The 19,583-nt window shown below is 43.6% G+C and overlaps 1 protein-coding gene and 1 pseudogene across 1 annotated transcript in view; one reads left to right on the top strand and one right to left on the bottom strand.

The window, feature by feature from the left end:
- Nucleotides 1-19,583, top strand: part of LOC146866685 (tetraspanin-18-like) — a 311,267-nt gene that overhangs the window by 198,370 nt on the left and 93,314 nt on the right. Inside the window, exon 3 of the mRNA XM_085614475.1 lies at nt 16,769-16,963. Within this exon, the coding sequence (XP_085470601.1) occupies nt 16,769-16,963 (195 nt within the window). The remainder of the gene's footprint in view (nt 1-16,768; nt 16,964-19,583) is intronic.
- On the bottom strand, nt 1,884-2,092 carry LOC146866686 (small ribosomal subunit protein eS28 pseudogene; annotated as a pseudogene).

The following is a 19,583-nucleotide window of genomic DNA, read 5'->3' as shown; positions in this document are numbered from 1 at the left end:
ACAGAGGATGCTCTGAGATGGAAGGCACTCCCTCTCACGATCCTAGGTCGGGCTGCAATGTTGAAGATGATCTCGTTGCCCCGTTTCCTGTACGCTCTACAGAATGAATATTTCCCCCTCCCCAGGCAGACGTTCAAGGTGAACTACGCTCTCTACTGTGGTTAGGGAAACAGCCGAGAATAGCCCTAGATACATTATAGAGAAACCAGTACAATGGGGGGGATCTCCTTGCCAGATGTGGAAGCTTATTACTGGACTGAACACTTGGCACCGATAAATGACTGGCTTCACGCACCTGCGGATCACCCGACATATAGGCTAGAAAGAGATACCATGGCACACCGCACTAGTCTCCACTACTTGTATGGGGGGGCTGGGAAGAGGCGATTACTCCCAGCCATGCAGATAACCATAGAGGTCTGGGACAGGGCGACAAAGATGATGGGGTGGTCATGAAAACCTACCAAACAGACACCGATATGGACCTGTTCGTGGCTAAAGGAGCTTCACAAACTCACAGGTTTTAGGGGATGGGACGATATTGGGATCTCTGTATTAGGGGACCTGGTAGCAAGAGGGAAACTTAAATCTTATGGATCCCTGGCGGTGGAATATGGTCTGCGTCCTACCCAGTTCCTCAAATACGCGCAACTTTACCATGCATGGAGAGCCGAGGTGACGCTTACCTCTGCGCTGCCAGAATATGCCCTGCTGGAGGGCCATCTGTTACAAGAGCGGGTGCCCAGTAAACTAGTGTCACTGACGTACAAGACCCTGAATAATAACACGCTGGACAGATTGGGGAAACTGAGAGCAACATGGGAACTGGACCTGGGTGAGATGGACACAATAGACTGGGAAGCAGCCTTGATGCATCACAGAGAGGTCTCGATTAAATCCCGACTCCGACTCATACAATATAAGATACTGCATAGGGCGTATTACAATAGGGTCAGACTGCACCACATGGGTAGAGCTACTGACTCCTGCTGTCTCAGATGTCGACACCCGCAGGGGGCCTTCTATCACATTATCTGGGACTGCCCTATTATCCACACTTATTGGACACACATACTGGGGGAATTGAGTGGGGTGCTAGAGGTGACGCTCCCAATGGACCCAAAATTTGTTTTACTTGGAATACCTACAGATACAGATTTGACCCGCCCCCATCTGATCTTTGCCATGTTGGCTCTGGTGGTAGCGAAACAAGATGTTGCACGAGCATGGGGTGCCCCAACCCCCACCCCAGGTTGAGGAATGGAGGAGGGGGATGGATATGTATATGGCGGCCAAGAGGGTCACATATAAAGCTAGAGGATGTCCCTGAAAATTCCGTAGAGTATGGGGTAAATGGAGAAGGTAACATGGTCTCCATGGAGGTCTGGGGCCGGATTGACGGGCTAAGAGCCATACAGGCTGCAACGGGGTTACGGGGGGTCAAGGGCTGAGGGGCAGGGTCGAACATTATGGAGGATTATTGGGGGATCACAGACTATGGAAGAACTATGTCCTGTAAGAAATGGCTAGAACTCATGGACTTGATGCTCAAGATGTCATTCCTGCGGATGGAGGGTGGAGGGAGGGGGAGATGCCTGAGTGAAGGGTTAACTACCTGTGACTTGTCAGCTGTGCTTATGTTGGTTGAAAATGCAAAAATAAAAATAAAAATAATTTAAAAAAAACAAAAACAATAAACAATATTGTACCACCCAATATCAGCCATCCTATGAAAGGGGCTCAATAATGACACATGAGCAGCGACAAGTACATCTCCAAACTGAACAAGTTTATTCCCCCAGCTTTCAGAGTTTTGAATATCAAACAATCAGATGTTTCTTCATGTCTAAGTTGGTGGCAGGATCATTGAAATCAATGCAATCTTAGCGTAATCTTCTTGCTTCACGCTCAGATTCCAGTAACGTAAGGACATCTCCTTCATGGACTGGCCGCTTCACATTACGATTGATTGATCGGTGCTGTAATCCATGAACTCAACCCGAACCTGGGTGCACTGGCCCTGTGAGCCGGTTCTGCTGAGGACTTTGGTAGCCCTGGCTAGTTTGATAGGCTGCACGTGATTAGCTTCCATGATGGCGGCTGCAGGCAGAGAGCGACAAGTAGAAAAAACATTCCCTAGCCTAGCGCATATAAAAATGGTGCAAATAAAATGGGCAGACGACTAAACAACAACACTGGAAAGTCTTTATCAGACTCAAGGCATTTTGGTGCTTGTCTTTTATTTAATAAAGCAGCAAGGATTGTGGTAATTACAGTCTCCATGACTGTTAGTCAAATACTGTTGAAGAGGGGCGGGGCATGATAGACACATTATTGGTGACATTATCTAGTAGCTTTCAGTCGGTTTTAGCAGTCAAGTACACTCAGCAAGCCAGTACTGGAAGTCTTCTTATGTGCATCCATGCTTTTTGGCATCATAGAAGAGTCTTTAAAAGCCAGAGTGGCAATTTGCTTTTATAATGAATTTTCTTTATGAGGACCCTTGAACCCTTCTTCAGAAGACAACACTGAAATGGGCACCCTTGTATTACAGTTATTGAAGGAGTCTTTGACACTCCAAAAGCCAATGCATTATATCATTTTGCCATTGTTACTTTCCATATTCAATTAGATCTCTAACATGTTCAAAACTTGGGCCTTCATTTTGAATACTGTGTAATACCTGATTAGTGCTGTAAGGCTAGTTACCAACAGAATCAAGAATTACAAGAGATGCAGGAATACCATCTTTCCAGTGTTACCAACTTGTCATTCCAACAGCTGTATGCTGGCACAATTCTCAAGAAGGAAAACAACTGAAAAAGGAGAATTAATACATATATGAGGTGCAGCAGCACGATTCAAGAGGTCATTTCCCATTTCAAAGGGGCTGCTGAAGGCCCTTCTCCATATACCCCAACATTCCTGCATCACTGAATTACTGCTAACTACAATATCATTAATTCATGAGGTGTAAGTATCAATGCAGTATCCTAACCCACTCAGAATGTTCACTGGGGAATGCTTACATTTTTAGATTGGACTAATGCTAGGGCCACTGTAATTATGTGATTATGCTGCCGCTGTGTTTTTTGCATAATTATAGATTTGCAGCATTTGCCACATAATGCATTTCTGCTGCATAATCTGCAGATTTTAACAAAAATCATTTGTTTCTAGATCAAACGGTTCAAAAGTTACTAAAGATGCAACAACACCTGTTGATGCACAGTGTAAGGCCCTTTGCAAAGGTTGTATGGCCACCTTTCTGTTGCTTATTGCTATAATTGGGTGTTACACTAGTACTAATGAGGAGCAACCAACACCCAGACAGTGTTAACAAGTGTAAAAATGACAAAATAATGAAGTATTACTATCACAAAATGTGCCGCTTTACGCCAAATAATTTGCCTTTTGTTGTCACATAATTTACTCAACCCAGCCACATAATTTGTCTCTCGCCTGCCGCATAATTCCAATGGCCCTCACTAATTCGGCATTTTACCTTTCTATTTATGGTACAAGTCTGACATCTACTGGACTTACCTGTTTGTCGTGTCACTGGATGACCAAACATCCATCTGTGTAGCAGGTGTATAAACAGGAGCACAGCTCAGGTTCTGCCACCAAGCCAAGAAATGACTAATGGGCGTTGGATAGAACGTATACATTCAGATGCAGAGAATCCGTAGAAAGGGCATGCACCTTCCTCTTATTACTTCTAATTGGCCACCTTTCCTAGTGAGGCCGCATATGTGATCTGACCAAACACAACCACTGAGCTCCAAGGCCCATTGCTTTCCTACACTACTTGAAATACAAATTAGTTTAGCCAAGTCACACAAAAATTCCCAATAATTCTATTATCCATCGAACCAAAAAAAAACACATTACACAGAAAGAAGTCAACTGTGAGGTCACCTGTGCTGCTCTCTTGTTTGCAGACAGGGCTTTAAGTGGGCCGGGTCTCACCGGTGCAGTTTTTTAAAGGAGGGCTAGAAACGGGTCTCTCTCGGGCTCTGTTTTGAGCTCTGGCACAGATGGTCCGTTTTTTCCCAGACTGCAGTGACAGCAGGCATATGAATGTGCGCTGCTGACACTGCTCACTTCTCAGTAATGGAGAAGTTACGGCATGACGTCATGCCAGGTGGCCAGGTGAGCGTCGTAGGGGAAGGGAAATCCTCTAAAGAGAGTAATTTTCTCTCTGGATCTCCCTTCTTATGTCTCGCCTAGCGTTGCAGCACGCATGCGCTGCACGCTCTGCTAGACATATTATGGTAGAAGAGATAGCAGAAGAGGACTTGCAGCCCCACCCATCATTTTCATTGGCTGGCGTCATCGTTTATGCTAAACGGTGGCTTCCGATTGAAAATAAGGCTTCTTCGTTACCGCTCTGTCTGCTTTTGGGACGGCCCATCCGGGCTGGTTTGTTTGCTTAACGGCTGTTGTGAGGGTATTTCTTATCTAAAGGAGGCGTGTAGTGACGGATCATGTTTCTGAAGTCTGTTTTTTTTTCTAAATGTGATTATGTCTTCCAGTGACGACATTACAAAACAGCACTGTGCACAGTCTACACCGAAATAAAACGTTCGCGCAACAGTATTCTTCCTCACCCTAATCTTTAGCTTAAACAGATTTCTGTGCTGATATACATACACCATCTCCCCCCTCTGCCTCCAGAGCACACGTGTGCACCATCTCCCCCCTCTGCCAGCCGCCAGGGCTCTCTTCAACTCTTCAAGCAGTCACTGCTCAACACCAGAGTCCAGTCTTGCTTTGTTGTTTATTGAGGTCTCAATATGCCCCTTCATGCCCAAGGGGCTCCTTTCGCTCTGCCTTGTTGTAGTGATGTGCTAACAGTAAAAAGGTGTGAGATCACCATCACTGCAGATATAGGTGTGAGATCACCATTACTTCAGATTTAGGTGTGAGATCACTATCACTGCGGATATAGGTGTGACATCACCATTACTGCAGATATAGGTGAAATCACCATCACTGCAGATATAGGTGTGAGATCACTATCGCTGCATATATAGGTGTGACATCACTATTGCTGCAGATATAGGTGTGAGATCATTATCACTGCAGATATAGGAGTGAGATCACTGTCACTGCAGATATAGGTGTAAAATCTCTATCACTGCAGATATAGGTGTGAGATCATTATCACTGCAGATATTACTTCAGATATAGGTGTGAGATCACTATCACTGCAGATATAGGTGTGAGATCACCATCACTGCAGATATTGGTGTGAGATCACTATCACTGCAGATATAGGTGTGAGATCACTATTACTGCAGATATAGATGTGAGATCACTGTCACTGCAGATATAGGTGTGAGATCACTATCACTGTATACATAGGTGTGCGATCATTATCACTGCAGATATAGGCGTGAGATCACCATTACTTCAGATATAGGTGTGAGATCACTATCATTGCAAATATAGGTGTGAGATCACTATTACTGCAGATATAGGTGTGAGATCACGTCACTGCAGATATAGGTGTGAGATCCCTATCACTGTAGGTATAGGAGTGAGATCACTATCACTGCAGATATAGGTGTGAGATCACTATCACTGCAGATATAGGTGTGAGATCAGCATTACTTCAGATGTAGGTGTGAGATCACCATCACTGCAGATATAAGTGTGAGATCACTATTACTGCAGATATAGGTGTGAGACCACCATCACTGCAGATAATGGTGTGAGATTACTATCACTGCAGATATAATTGTGAGAGATCTATCACTGTAGATATTGTTGTGAGATCACCATCACTAAAGATATTGGTGTGAGATCACCATCACTGCAGGTATAGGTGTAAGGTCACCATCACTGCAGATATAGGTGGGAGATCACATTTACTTCAGATATAGGTGTGAGATCACCATTACTTAAGATATAGGTGTGAGATCATTATCACTGCAGATATAGGTGAGATCACCATCACTGCAGATATAGGTGTGAGATCACCATCACTGCAGATATAGGTGTGACATCACTATTACTGCAGATATAGGTGTGAGATCACTATCACTGCAGATATAAGTGTGAGATCACCATCACTGCAGATATTGGTGCGAGATCACTATCACTGCAGATATAGGTGTGGGATCACTATCACTGCAGATATAGGTGTGATATCTCTATCACTGTAGATATTGGAGTTAGATCACCATCACTGCAGATATTGGTGTGAGATCACCATCACTGCAGATATTGGTGTGACATCACTATCACTGTAGATATAGGTGTGAGATCACTATCACTTCAGATATAGGTGTGAGATCTCTATCACTGTAGATATTGGTGTGAGATAACCATCACTGCAGATATTGGTGTGAGATCCCTATCACTGCAGATATAGGTGTGAGATCAGTTTCACTGCAGATGTTACTCCAGATATAGGTGTGAGATCACTATTACTGCAGATATAGGTGTCATATCACCATTACTTCAGATATAGGTGTGAGATCACTATTGCTGCAGATATAGGTGAGATCACCATCACTGCACATATAGGTGTGAGATCACTATCACTGCAGATATAGGTGTGAGATCACCATCACTGCAGATATTGGTGTGAGATCACTATCACTGCAGATATAGGTGTGAGATCACTATCACTGCAGATATAGCTGTGAGATCTATATCACTGTAGATATTGGTGTGATATAACCATCACTGCAGATATTGGTGTGAGATCACTATCTCTGCAGATATAGGTATGAGATCACTATCACTGCAGATATTACTTCATATATAGGTGTGAGATTACTATCACTGCAGATATAGGTGAGATCACCATCACTGCAGATATAGGTGTGAGATCACTATCACTGCAGATATAGGTGTGAGATCACTATTACTGCAGATATAGGTGTGACCCCACTATCACTGCAGATATAGGTGTGAGATCACCATCACTGCAGATTCTGGTGTTAGATCACTATCACTGCAGATATAGGTGTGAGATCACTATCACTGTATACATAGGTGTGAGATCAATATCACTGCAGATATAGGTGTGAGATCACTATCACTGTAGATATAGGAGTGAGATCACTATCACTGCAGCTATAGGTGTGAGATCACTATCACTGCAGATGTAGGTGTGAGATCACCATTACTTCAGATATAGGTGTAAGATCACTTTCACTGCAAATATAGGTGTGAGATCACTATTACTGCAGATATAGTTGTGAGATCATCGTCACTGCAGATATAGGTGTGAGATCACTATCACTGTAGATATAGGAGTGAGATCACTATCACTGCAGCTATAGGTGTGAGATCACTATCACTGCAGATGTAGGTGTGAGATCACCCTCACTGCAGATATTGGTGTGAGATCACAATCATTGTAGATATAGGTGTGAGATCACTGTCACTGCAGATATAGGTGTGAGATCACCATTACTTCAGATATAGGTGTGAGATCACCATCACTGCAGATATAAGTGTGAGATCACTATTACTACAGATATAGGTGTGAGATCACCATCACTTCAGATAATGGTGTGAGATCACTATCACGGCAGATATACGTGTGAGATTACTATCACTGCAGATATAGGTGTGAGATCTCTATCACTGTAGATATTGTTGTGAGATCACCATCACTGCAGATATTGGTGTGAGATCACGATCACTGCAGACATAGGTGTGAGATCACTATCACTGTAGATATTGGTGTGAGATCACCATCACTGCAGATATAGGTGTGAGGTTACTATCATTGCAGATATAGGTGTGAGATCACTATCACTGCAGACATAGGTGTGAGATCACTATCACTGCAGATATAGCTGTGAGATCTATATCACTGTAGATATTGGTGTGAGATAACCATCACTGCAGATATAGGTGTGAGATCACTATCACTGCAGATATAGCTGTGAGATCTATATCACTGTAGATATTGGTGTGAGAAAACCATCACTGCAGATATTGGTGTGAGATCACTATCTCTGCAGATATAGGTATGAGATCACTATCACTGCAGATATTACTTCATATATAGGTGTGAGATTACTATCACTGCAGATATAGGTGAGATCACTATCACTGCAGATATAGGTGTGAGATCACTATCACTGCAGATATAGGTGTGAGATCACTATTACTGCAGATATAGGTGTGACCCCACTATCACTGCAGATATAGGTGTGAGATCACCATCACTGCAGATTCTGGTGTTAGATCACTATCACTGCAGATATAGGTGTGAGATCACTATCACTGTATACATAGGTGTGAGATCAATATCACTGCAGATATAGGCGTGAGATCACCATTACTTCAGATATAGGTGTAAGATCACTATCACTGCAAATATAGGTGTGAGATCACTATTACTGCAGATATAGTTGTGAGATCATCGTCACTGCAGATATAGGTGTGAGATCACTATCACTGTAGTTATAGGAGTGAGATCACTATCACTGCAGCTATAGGTGTGAGATCACTATCACTGCAGATGTAGGTGTGAGATCACCATCACTGCAGATATTGGTGTGAGATCACTATCATTGTAGATATAGGTGTGAGATCACTATCACTGCAGATATAGGTGTGAGATCACCATTACTTCAGATATAGGTGTGAGATCACCATCACTGCAGATATAAGTGTGAGATCGCTATTACTGCAGATATAGGTGTGAGATCACCATCACTTCAGATAATGGTGTGAGATCACTATCATGGCAGATATACGTGTGAGATTACTATCACTGCAGATATAGGTGTGAGATCTCTATCACTGTAGATGTTGTTGTGAGATCACCATCACTGCAGATATTGGTGTGAGATCACGATCACTGCAGACATAGGTGTGAGATCACTATCACTGCAGATATTGGTGTGAGATCACCATCACTGCAGATATAGGTGTGAGGTTACTATCATTGCAGATATAGGTGTGAGATCTTTATCACTGTAGATATTGTTGTGAGATCACCATCACTGCAGATATAGGTGTGAGATCACTATCACTGCAGACATAGGTGTGAGATCACTATCACTGCACATATTGATGCGAGATCATTATTACTGTAGATATAGGTGTGAGATGACTATCACTGCAGATATTTGTGTGAAATCAATATCACTGCAGATATTGGTGTGAGATCACTTCCACTGCAGATATAGGTGTGAGATCACTATCACTGCAGATATAGGTGTGAGATCAGCATTACTGCAGATATGGGTATGAAATCACAATTACTTCAGATATAGGTGTGAGATCACTATCACTGCAGATATAGGTGTGATGTCACCATTACTTCAGATATAGGTGTGAGATCACGATCGCTGCAGAAATAGGTGAGATCACCATCACTGCAGATATAGGTGTGAGATCACCATCACTACAGATATTGGTGTGAGATCACTATCACTGCAGATATAGGTGTGAGATCACTATTACTGCAGATATAGGTGTGAGATCTCTATTACTGTAGATATTGGTGTGAGATCACCATCACTGTAGATATTGGTGTGAGATTACTATCACTGCAGATATAGGTGTGAGATCACTATCACTGCAGATATAGGTGTGCCCTCACTATCACTGCAGATATAGGTGTGAGATCACCATCACTGCAGATACTGGTGTTAGATCACTATCACTGTACATATAGGTGTGAGATCGCTATCACTGTAGATATAGGTGTGAGATCTCTATCACTGTAGATATTGTTGTGAGGTCACTATCACTGCAGATATAGGTGTGAGAGCACTATCACTGCATATATTACTACAGATATAGGTGTGAGATCGCTATCATGTCAGATATAGGTGTGAGATCACTGCAGAAATAGATGTGAGATCACCATCTCTGCAGATGTAGGTGTGAGATCAGTATCACTGAGGCTATAGGTGTGAGATCACCATTACTTCAGATATAGGTGTGAGATCACAATCACTGCAAATATATGTGTGAGATCTCTATCACTGTATATATTGGTGTGAGATCACGATCACTGCAGACATAGGTGTGAGATCACTATCACTGTAGATATTGGTGTGAGATCACCATCACTGCAGATATAGGTGTGAGGTTACTATCATTGCAGATATAGGTGTGAGATCACTATCACTGCAGACATAGGTGTGAGATCACTATCACTGCAGATATAGCTGTGAGATCTATATCACTGTAGATATTGGTGTGAGATAACCATCACAGCAGATATAGGTGTGAGATCACTATCACTGCAGATATAGCTGTGAGATCTATATCACTGTAGATATTGGTGTGAGATAACCATCACTGCAGATATTGGTGTGAGATCACTATCTCTGCAGATATAGGTATGAGATCACTATCACTGCAGATATTACTTCATATATAGGTGTGAGATTACTATCACTGCAGATATAGGTGAGATCACTATCACTGCAGATATAGGTGTGAGATCACTATCACTGCAGATATAGGTGTGAGATCACTATTACTGCAGATATAGGTGTGACCCCACTATCACTGCAGATATAGGTGTGAGATCACCATCACTGCAGATTCTGGTGTTAGATCACTATCACTGCAGATACAGGTGTGAGATCACTATCACTGTATACATAGGTGTGAGATCAATATCACTGCAGATATAGGCGTGAGATCACCATTACTTCAGATATAGGTGTAAGATCACTATCACTGCAAATATAGGTGTGAGATCACTATTACTGCAGATATAGTTGTGAGATCATCGTCACTGCAGATATAGGTGTGAGATCACTATCACTGTAGTTATAGGAGTGAGATCACTATCACTGCAGCTATAGGTGTGAGATCACTATCACTGCAGATGTAGGTGTGAGATCACCATCACTGCAGATATTGGTGTGAGATCACTATCATGGTAGATATAGGTGTGAGATCACTATCACTGCAGATATAGGTGTGAGATCACCATTACTTCAGATATAGGTGTGAGATCACCATCACTGCAGATATAAGTGTGAGATCGCTATTACTGCAGACATAGGTGTGAGATCACCATCACTTCAGATAATGGTGTGAGATCACTATCATGGCAGATATACGTGTGAGATTACTATCACTGCAGATATAGGTGTGAGATCTCTATCACTGTAGATGTTGTTATGAGATCACCATCACTGCAGATATTGGTGTGAGATCACGATCACTGCAGACATAGGTGTGAGATCACTATCACTGCAGATATTGGTGTGAGATCACCATCACTGCAGATATAGGTGTGAGGTTACTATCATTGCAGATATAGGTGTGAGATCTTTATCACTGTAGATATTGTTGTGAGATCACCATCACTGCAGATATAGGTGTGAGATCACTATCACTGCAGACATAGGTGTGAGATCACTATCACTGCACATATTGATGCGAGATCATTATTACTGCAGATATAGGTGTGAGATGACTATCACTGCAGATATTTGTGTGAAATCAATATCACTGCAGATATTGGTGTGAGATCACTTTCACTGCAGATATAGGTGTGAGATCAGCATTACTGCAGATATGGGTATGAAATCACAATTACTTCAGATATAGGTGTGAGATCACTATCACTGCAGATATAGGTGTGATGTCACCATTACTTCAGGTATAGGTGTGAGATCACGATCGCTGCAGAAATAGGTGAGATCACCATCACTGCAGATATAGGTGTGAGATCACCATCACTACAGATATTGGTGTGAGATCACTATCACTGCAGATATAGGTGTGAGATCACTATTACTGCAGATATAGGTGTGAGATCTCTATTACTGTAGATATTGGTGTGAGATCACCATCACTGTAGATATTGGTGTGAGATTACTATCACTGCAGATATAGGTGTGAGATCACTATCACTGCAGATATAGGTGTGCCCTCACTATCACTGCAGATATAGGTGTGAGATCACCATCACTGCAGATACTGGTGTTAGATCACTATCACTGTACATATAGGTGTGAGATCGCTATCACTGTAGATATAGGTGTGAGATCTCTATCACTGTAGATATTGTTGTGAGGTCACTATCACTGCAGATATAGGTGTGAGAGCACTATCACTGCATATATTACTACAGATATAGGTGTGAGATCGCTATCATGTCAGATATAGGTGTGAGATCACTGCAGAAATAGATGTGAGATCACCATCTCTGCAGATGTAGGTGTGAGATCAGTATCACTGAGGCTATAGGTGTGAGATCACCATTACTTCAGATATAGGTGTGAGATCACAATCACTGCAAATATATGTGTGAGATCTCTATCACTGTATATATTGGTGTGAGGTCACCATCACTGAAGATATTTGTGTGAGATCGCTATCACTGCAGATATAGGTGTGAGATCTCCATTACTGCAGATATAGGTGTGAGATCACTATCACTGCAGATATAGGTGTGAGATCACTATTACTGCAGATAAAGGTGTGAGATCACCATCACTGCAGATATAGAGGTGAGATCACTATCACTGTAGATATAGGTGTGAGATCAATATCACTGCAGATATTGTTGTAAGATCACTATTACTGCAGATATAGGTGTGAGATGACTATCACTGCAGATATAGATGTGAGATCACCATCACTGCAGATATTGGTGTGAGATCACTGTCACTGCAGATATACGCATGAGATCACTAGTACTGCAGGTATAGATGTAAGATCACTATCACTGCAAATATAGGTGTGAGATCACAATTACTGCAGATATAGGTGTGAGATCACCGTCACTGTAGATATAGGTGTGAGATCACTGTCACTGTAGATATAGGTGTGAGATCACTATCACTGCAGATATTGGTTTGAGGTCACTATCACTGCAGATATAGGTGTGAGATCACTACAGATATAGGTGTGAGATCACCATCACTGCATATATAGGTGTGTGGTCACTATCACTGCGGATATAGGTGTGAGATTTCTATCACTGTAGATATGGGTGTGAGATCACTATCGCTGCAAATATTGGTGTGAGATCACTATCACTGCAAATATAGGTATGAGATCACTATCACTGCAGATGTAAGTGTGAAATCACTATCACTGCAGATATATAGAATACCTACGTGTTCGGTATACGAGAGTTTAAGCTATTGGCATTGTAATTGACAATGCCTTTTATTTATGTTTTAAAAACGAAAACAAAAATAAAAGGCATTGTCATTTACAATGTCAATGCTCAAACTGGTGTAAATGCGAGACCTATTGCATTGCAAATCCTTGTTCTTTTTTAAACTGGAGCAGCAACACTGTCTAGGTGCCGCCAGGGCTTTAAGTGGAACCTTTTTCAATATTATTTACAGGCAATAGTTGCTGCTTATTATTCTTATGCAACTAACAACCATTGACAAAGCAAATAGTCTTGGTTGTTGTATCATATATCTGGATGCAATGACAGAAAAAGCAAAATACATTTCGGGCGGTGTGAGAAGTTGGCCTGGTATATGCTGTCCACTAGTTATAGTGGGCATCTTGCACCAGTCCAAACAACCCCTTATTGATGATAGGTTAAAGACAACCTTTATTGAAAGCTATCCTAGTGGTAGCTATGGAGAGCAGCCTTCAGGCTAAGTCCTAAAGGAATGTAGAGTAACTTGTTTTACCTGTCTATAATCTCCTGAATGGCTAAATGAAAGACAACCACACCAGGTATATATATAAAATATATGTATTTATTTATAAACACACCCTACTAGTCTCTTTATGAGGCTAGAGGTCAAAACACATAAGTTACACTTCAAATATTACAGTAAAATAGAACAAATACATGTCAGGCCCTAGGGGTGAGCCAAACCATATACTAAAATAGTGGTATAAGAACCACGACTTAACTAGACACAAGGCCTAGAGCCTGTAGAATCGCTGGGACCCCAAGGAACCACCCAAGGTAGTGACACAGGGGACCCACTGGGGCCGTGTGCAGTATGAGAACACAGCCGAGAGCTCCCGTTAACTTCTATGGGGAAAGTCATGGTTAGATTTTTAAAGATTAGGGACACTTAGAGATGAGCTAGGACCAAACCCTTTTGGACTTAGGAAGTTCTAGGGTCAACCCCCACGGGAGCACCGGAGTACTGGAGTTACCTCACTCAGGGAAGCCGGGTGCATAGGTGTCAAATAGTGTCGGGTCGCATCGTCTTTTTCAATGGGAGCTGGCAAAGAAGTGCTGCTGCCGGGAAGATGCGAAGTGTCCAAAGAGATTCAAGCCTGGATCGAAGTCGAGAAGAACCTGAAAGCAGAGGGGACAGAGTCTGGGTCACTAGCCAGTGACCAGGGGCACGATAGGTGAATGCCCACCGAAGTCGAGTGATTTCAGGTGAAGAAGGTGAAGCTTGACTCTTCAGCCACGAGGACCAGGAGGCGTCGAGGATGACCAGGAGCTGGATTCGAGCTGTCCCACAAAGGATATCGAGTGCTGCAGTGTCGGTGACCAGATTGGACACAACAAGCCTTAGCAACAGCAACCCATGCAGAAAGGAGAAAGATGCTTTGGTTCAGACTTGCAAGGTATGGGGGACTCGCCACGTGGTGGGGATGCAGGGCACATCTGGAGCAACCAGGGAAGCCCAAGGAAAATCAAAGTTGCCTTTACAGGGACCCACCAGTCGACGGACCAGGGATCACAAAGGACCTTCGAGCTGAAATGCAAGAAGCAGGCTCACGGAACACTCTTGGAGTGTAGGCCCACAATCTTCGGTGCAGATGGTGCTCGGGGTGTGGGCTACAAGTAACCCAAAGCACGTCTTCAAGAGATGTCGGGAAGTCAATGCACTTGCAAATGTGCACTGTGACTAGGAGTTCCGGTTCCACGTTACTCACGAAGGCTGCGGGTCTCAGCTTTTGGGACTCGGGTCGGCCTCTGAGAAGTCTGGAAGTCCTCTTCCTGGGCTGCAAATACTTCAGAGTCTGGCGGGCGCGTCGGAAATGCAGACCGGCAAAATGCTTCATTGGTGCCTGCCAAGCAGGGGAGTCACTCCTTGATCCCAAGGGAGATTCCTTCAGTCCTCTAATCTTCATTAGAGCGTCGAAGTTTCAGGATTCAGTTGCAGAGTTTTGTCCAGGGATATCTAAAGTCTAGTTGCCAGGGGTTCCTTACTTATACCTCAGGAAGGGGTTGGACTACCTCTAGGGACCCACCTATGGGAGGGTTTGGGAAGAGGGGTGGCTACACCCATTTCCTTTGTCCAGTTTCACGCCAGAGCAGGGGCTAGAAGCCCCTGAACGGGTTTGAGCTGGACTATGCACAGGGACACCAAATGTGCCCCCAGTGCAGGACTTCAAAGCACTCTTAGAGTGCTCCCACCCAGCCCCAATACACATCAGCCTGTCTGGGAGGTGGTTACACCTCCCTGTGACAGGAAACGTATTGTCCAGGCCTCCTCTGCCGGAGTTTCGGTCAGCAGCAGGTGGCCAGACCTGTGTCTGTGGCTGCAGCATCCATTTTGTGATGCCAGTGCTCTGTTAAGTTGGTACCGGGTATACCGGTGCTGTCATATCTCTCCCTCTAGAAGGGTGGGATCATACTCCCACACCAGTTACTGGTGTGGGGGTATGATCCCAAGGTGTTTGACACCTAACACAACATGTTTCCGTGCAGCCAGTCCAAAATAAGCATTTACCTTTTGGTTATAATGCACTTAAGAGTATATGGTCAGGCTGCACCACTGGCAACCCCGGAGAAGAGATTCCGAAGGCTGCAGAGGGGCTCAGCTCATGCCTGGGCACCCTCTCACATATAATCAAGCACCCTGCCTTCGGGATTGATAAGGCCTGCCATAGGGGTGACTGATAGGTTTCTAAGTGCAGTGATAGGTGAGGTATAGTGAACCTATACCTCAGTAAGGGGTGCATGCACCACCATACCCAGGCTGCAGTGGCAGACCTGTGGTGTCATTTTGGAGGGCTGTCCAGGGGTGGCACAATACATGCTTCAGCCCCTGGTAGGCCTCTGGGGTACCTATGCCCTGGGTACATAGTATACTATATACTAGAGACTCAAAAGGGTACCCCAGAATCCAATCTGGAGTGTACCTAAAGTACATCGAATCAATTTAGAGAGGAAGCTGCTAGACTGGGGTCCTAAAGAGCAGGGCCCCAGCCAGACTAAAGTCGAAAAACAGTGAAACACCAGCAAAAAGTGGGGTAACCATAAGAGGCAGATCCTACTCTCCTACAGGCGGCATACTATGTTAAGAACAGGTTTTTAGCTTACGTGTTTTTAACCTTAATTACATTTGCCACGCCCCTTTGAGAGACCCCCCAGTTTTTTCACTCCACTTAAAGCCCTGGTTGCAGGCATAGTTTGCTCCACTTCGACCCTTGCTCGGACGACGTCAGAGCTCTTCCAGTTGCTAGTTCTTACATGTTTCAGTTCCATGAGGTCTCTTTCAGGATTCCCCTTTACTTGTTTTGACCGTGTTTCTCTTCACTTGTGCTTTCTTGCTTAAGCTCTACTGATACATATTTAGTAAAGTTGTTCAAGCACGCTCACGAGACGCAGTGGGACGCAAAGCATTGCATCAGTTTACTCTTCACTTTATAGGCCCACGTACGCAATGCTAAAGTGTTTTGGTTCGCGCAAGCGCCTTTGCAAGGTTTTAGTGAATGTGGGCACTAGCGTACTACAGCTTTGCTAAACGTCATCCGTCTGCTCGATGGAGTGTTTCTCACAGCCATGCTTCATAGGAACAATGGGGCTGTACTCGGCTGTAAGGGGTGCCTCTTTCCGTGATACTGAATTCTCGTTTTCTTCCCACAGATTGGCGGGATCAGTCTCCTCGCCGTTGGTATTTGGGTTGTTGCGGACCCGGATGGCTTTCAGAGCATCGTGACATCCAACCCGTTGCTGACAACCGGGGCCTTCATCATCCTCATGGTGGGAGTGGCTCTGACCCTGCTGGGGTTCCTGGGGTGCTTTGGAGCGATCAGGGAGAACAAAGTCTTGTTAATGGCAGTAAGTCTAAGGACCCAGAGCATGTCTTTTCAAATGCAATGTGATTTATGTGGACAAGAGAGTTAGTGAATGTTTATTGGCTCAAGCAAGCTCAGAAAAAGCAGACATTGAGTCCCATTTCATATGAGCCTATCAAATGCCTTGTGAGAGGGGGCACCTGCACCGCTGGCTGGGAGGTCTAATGAGAATCAGGTTTGGGGGACATCTGGTGGAAAAACACTCACATTGGGATAACAAGGTGGATTTTAGAGCAAGTATACTTAGCTCAAATAAACATTGGATTATGGTGGGAAAACAGTATAAATTGATATAGGGATTCTAGAATCTTTGACTTTCCTTCAGTCCTGATGCAAAGAGACTTGTTCTTAATCTTCATGTTGTCATTTTGATGAAGCCTAAGGATCCACCTCTAAGGAGGACACAGAGTTTCTTACTGTGTCAAACAAGTATGTTTCCTATCTTGGTTGGATGCACACAGTGTTTGCTTAAATACCCCTCACACACCAAAAGGGCCCTTGGTGTCATGCATCATCATAGGGGTCTTCCCTCCCCGCTGTGCGACGGGGCATGCTATGACCTGCGACTACGTGGGAGCACTGATCTTCCATTACTATGTGTGGTGTAGGGGTAGTGAGAGGAAGGGTCAAGAGTGAATGCGAAAAGTGAATTTAAAAAGGACCTGGCCTCATGGACTTAAGAAACTTTAATAGGTCATTGAGGCTGGCACTGTTAAAAATATGGTGGTTCGGAGATGTCCTGCATGTAATGTGCGGATACTCCTGATCAAGTCAACATGTTTCAAAGCAGGGCTTCTTCATCAGGACTGAAACTGATCCCTTCAGTAATCACTATGTTGCTATCAAATGTGATGAGATTTTGTGCTATATACAAAAAAGCGAAAAATGCAAAATATCATGCACTTTAAACAATACCCATTGGTATTTCTAAAATGTTAGTCTGAAAAGAGAAAACACAATTAGTTATACAATTGCGCCTCGAAATGCGCAAACACGTGTAGCCTGTAAATACAAAGGGTCACAATGTGACTTTAGTGTCATTAGCGTTGGTTGTAATTTAAACCTAAGTGCCGTGACCTGTGGAGAAAAAAAGACGAACATGACACACACACATAAAACAGAAAGCACACACTCTATACTAGCGCCTAGAGTAATTGAAATGAGAGTGGGTAAGTATGTAATACAAACACACATGGGTAGATACATACTTGGATGTGTAGGAGACAATGCTTCATGAGCCTCTAGAACGGGTGGGAAGGGTGTTGCCACTGTATTCTGTTAGGTGAAAAAAGAAAGAAAAAGGAAAAAGTTGCTGTCCATTGCTAGCCGCTTAAGGAGATCTGTAAATGGCTGTATACCACTGGTTCCCTAAACGGCTATGCCGTACTTACGTAGTAGTCAACACTGTGTCGCTCAAGATAACGCCATCCCGCGGCTCCATGATATAAATGAGTCCGCGGGAAAGGCTCTATTTATGTTGCCGGTAATTGGCACTCGGTAAAAAAATGATTACCCCTGTGAAGATGTTCGTGGTCACCCGGAAGTGAAAGTCCGCTCACTTCCAGTGGCCGGGATGTAATACGCACTAGAACGGTAAACTGCCACAAGATTTGTCCAACAGTAAGTGGGCATTCGACCTGATTGGAGGCGGTCAAACAGAAGTGACTGGGCCCGTCTGTATGCTGAGGTGTCGACTGCTAGAGCGGTAACTGTGTGTACCGCTGTGATACAGGAAATGGATTTCTCTATTGATGGTACCGATGCACCAAAAGAGACTTAAATAAAGTTCTTATGTTATCCTCTGGCTGCAGATTCTTAATGGTTTAAAAATTAAGCAAAATAAAATAAAAAATAAAATGATTAGGAAATTAAAAATTACGCTGAGGTTAGTTCGTATTGGGTAGTGCTAAGGCAGTTGTTAGGCACATGTTTAGTGGGGCGGTATGCACAGATGGTCCTGCTACCGAACCCTTTAGGAAAGGTTGTGATCTTCTAGGTTTTATTAAAAAGGCCACTGACTGGGAAGATTATATTTAGAGCACGAAAGGCTCATGGCGTGGTGGTACTCTTGGAGGCTTACCCCTTCAGGTCTGGGGTGGTTTTTTGAGAAGATAGTGACGTGTCTCAGAATCTTCTAGGTCTTATTCAAAAAGCCACAGACTGGGAAGTTTACCTTTAGAGCACGATTGGCTCATGGCGTGGTGGTACTCTTCGAGGCTTACCCCTTCAGGTATGGGGGTGGTTATTTTGAGAAAATAGTGGCGTGTCTCAGAACCAGTGATAGACTAGCTTACACGGGGAGTCATTATTACATAAATTCATCTTGGTGGTACTCTTTTTACAGCGAACATTACTCTTGTGTTCGCCGATACAGATCCTCACTGGTCTTTACGTCATGCCGATGTACTCTAGTTTGCACGGACATGTGATCATATATATCACATTTCTGCTATTGCAGTTTGTGAATCTTCTTTGTTGCCAGACTGAGCCATTCATGAACATGATGTTTTTACTCCTCTTTGTGAGATTGTATGTGCCACAATTACCACATGGATAGTGACCCTGTACAGGTGGAAGGGTAGAAGTAGCAAGGTCCCTTACAG

The sequence above is a fragment of the Triturus cristatus genome, chromosome 1_2, assembly GCF_964204655.1.
Source record: "Triturus cristatus chromosome 1_2, aTriCri1.1, whole genome shotgun sequence".
Taxonomy (NCBI): Eukaryota; Metazoa; Chordata; class Amphibia; order Caudata; family Salamandridae; genus Triturus; species Triturus cristatus.
Note: the sequence above shows the minus strand (reverse complement) of the source record. Positions and strands in the feature narration are given on the sequence as shown.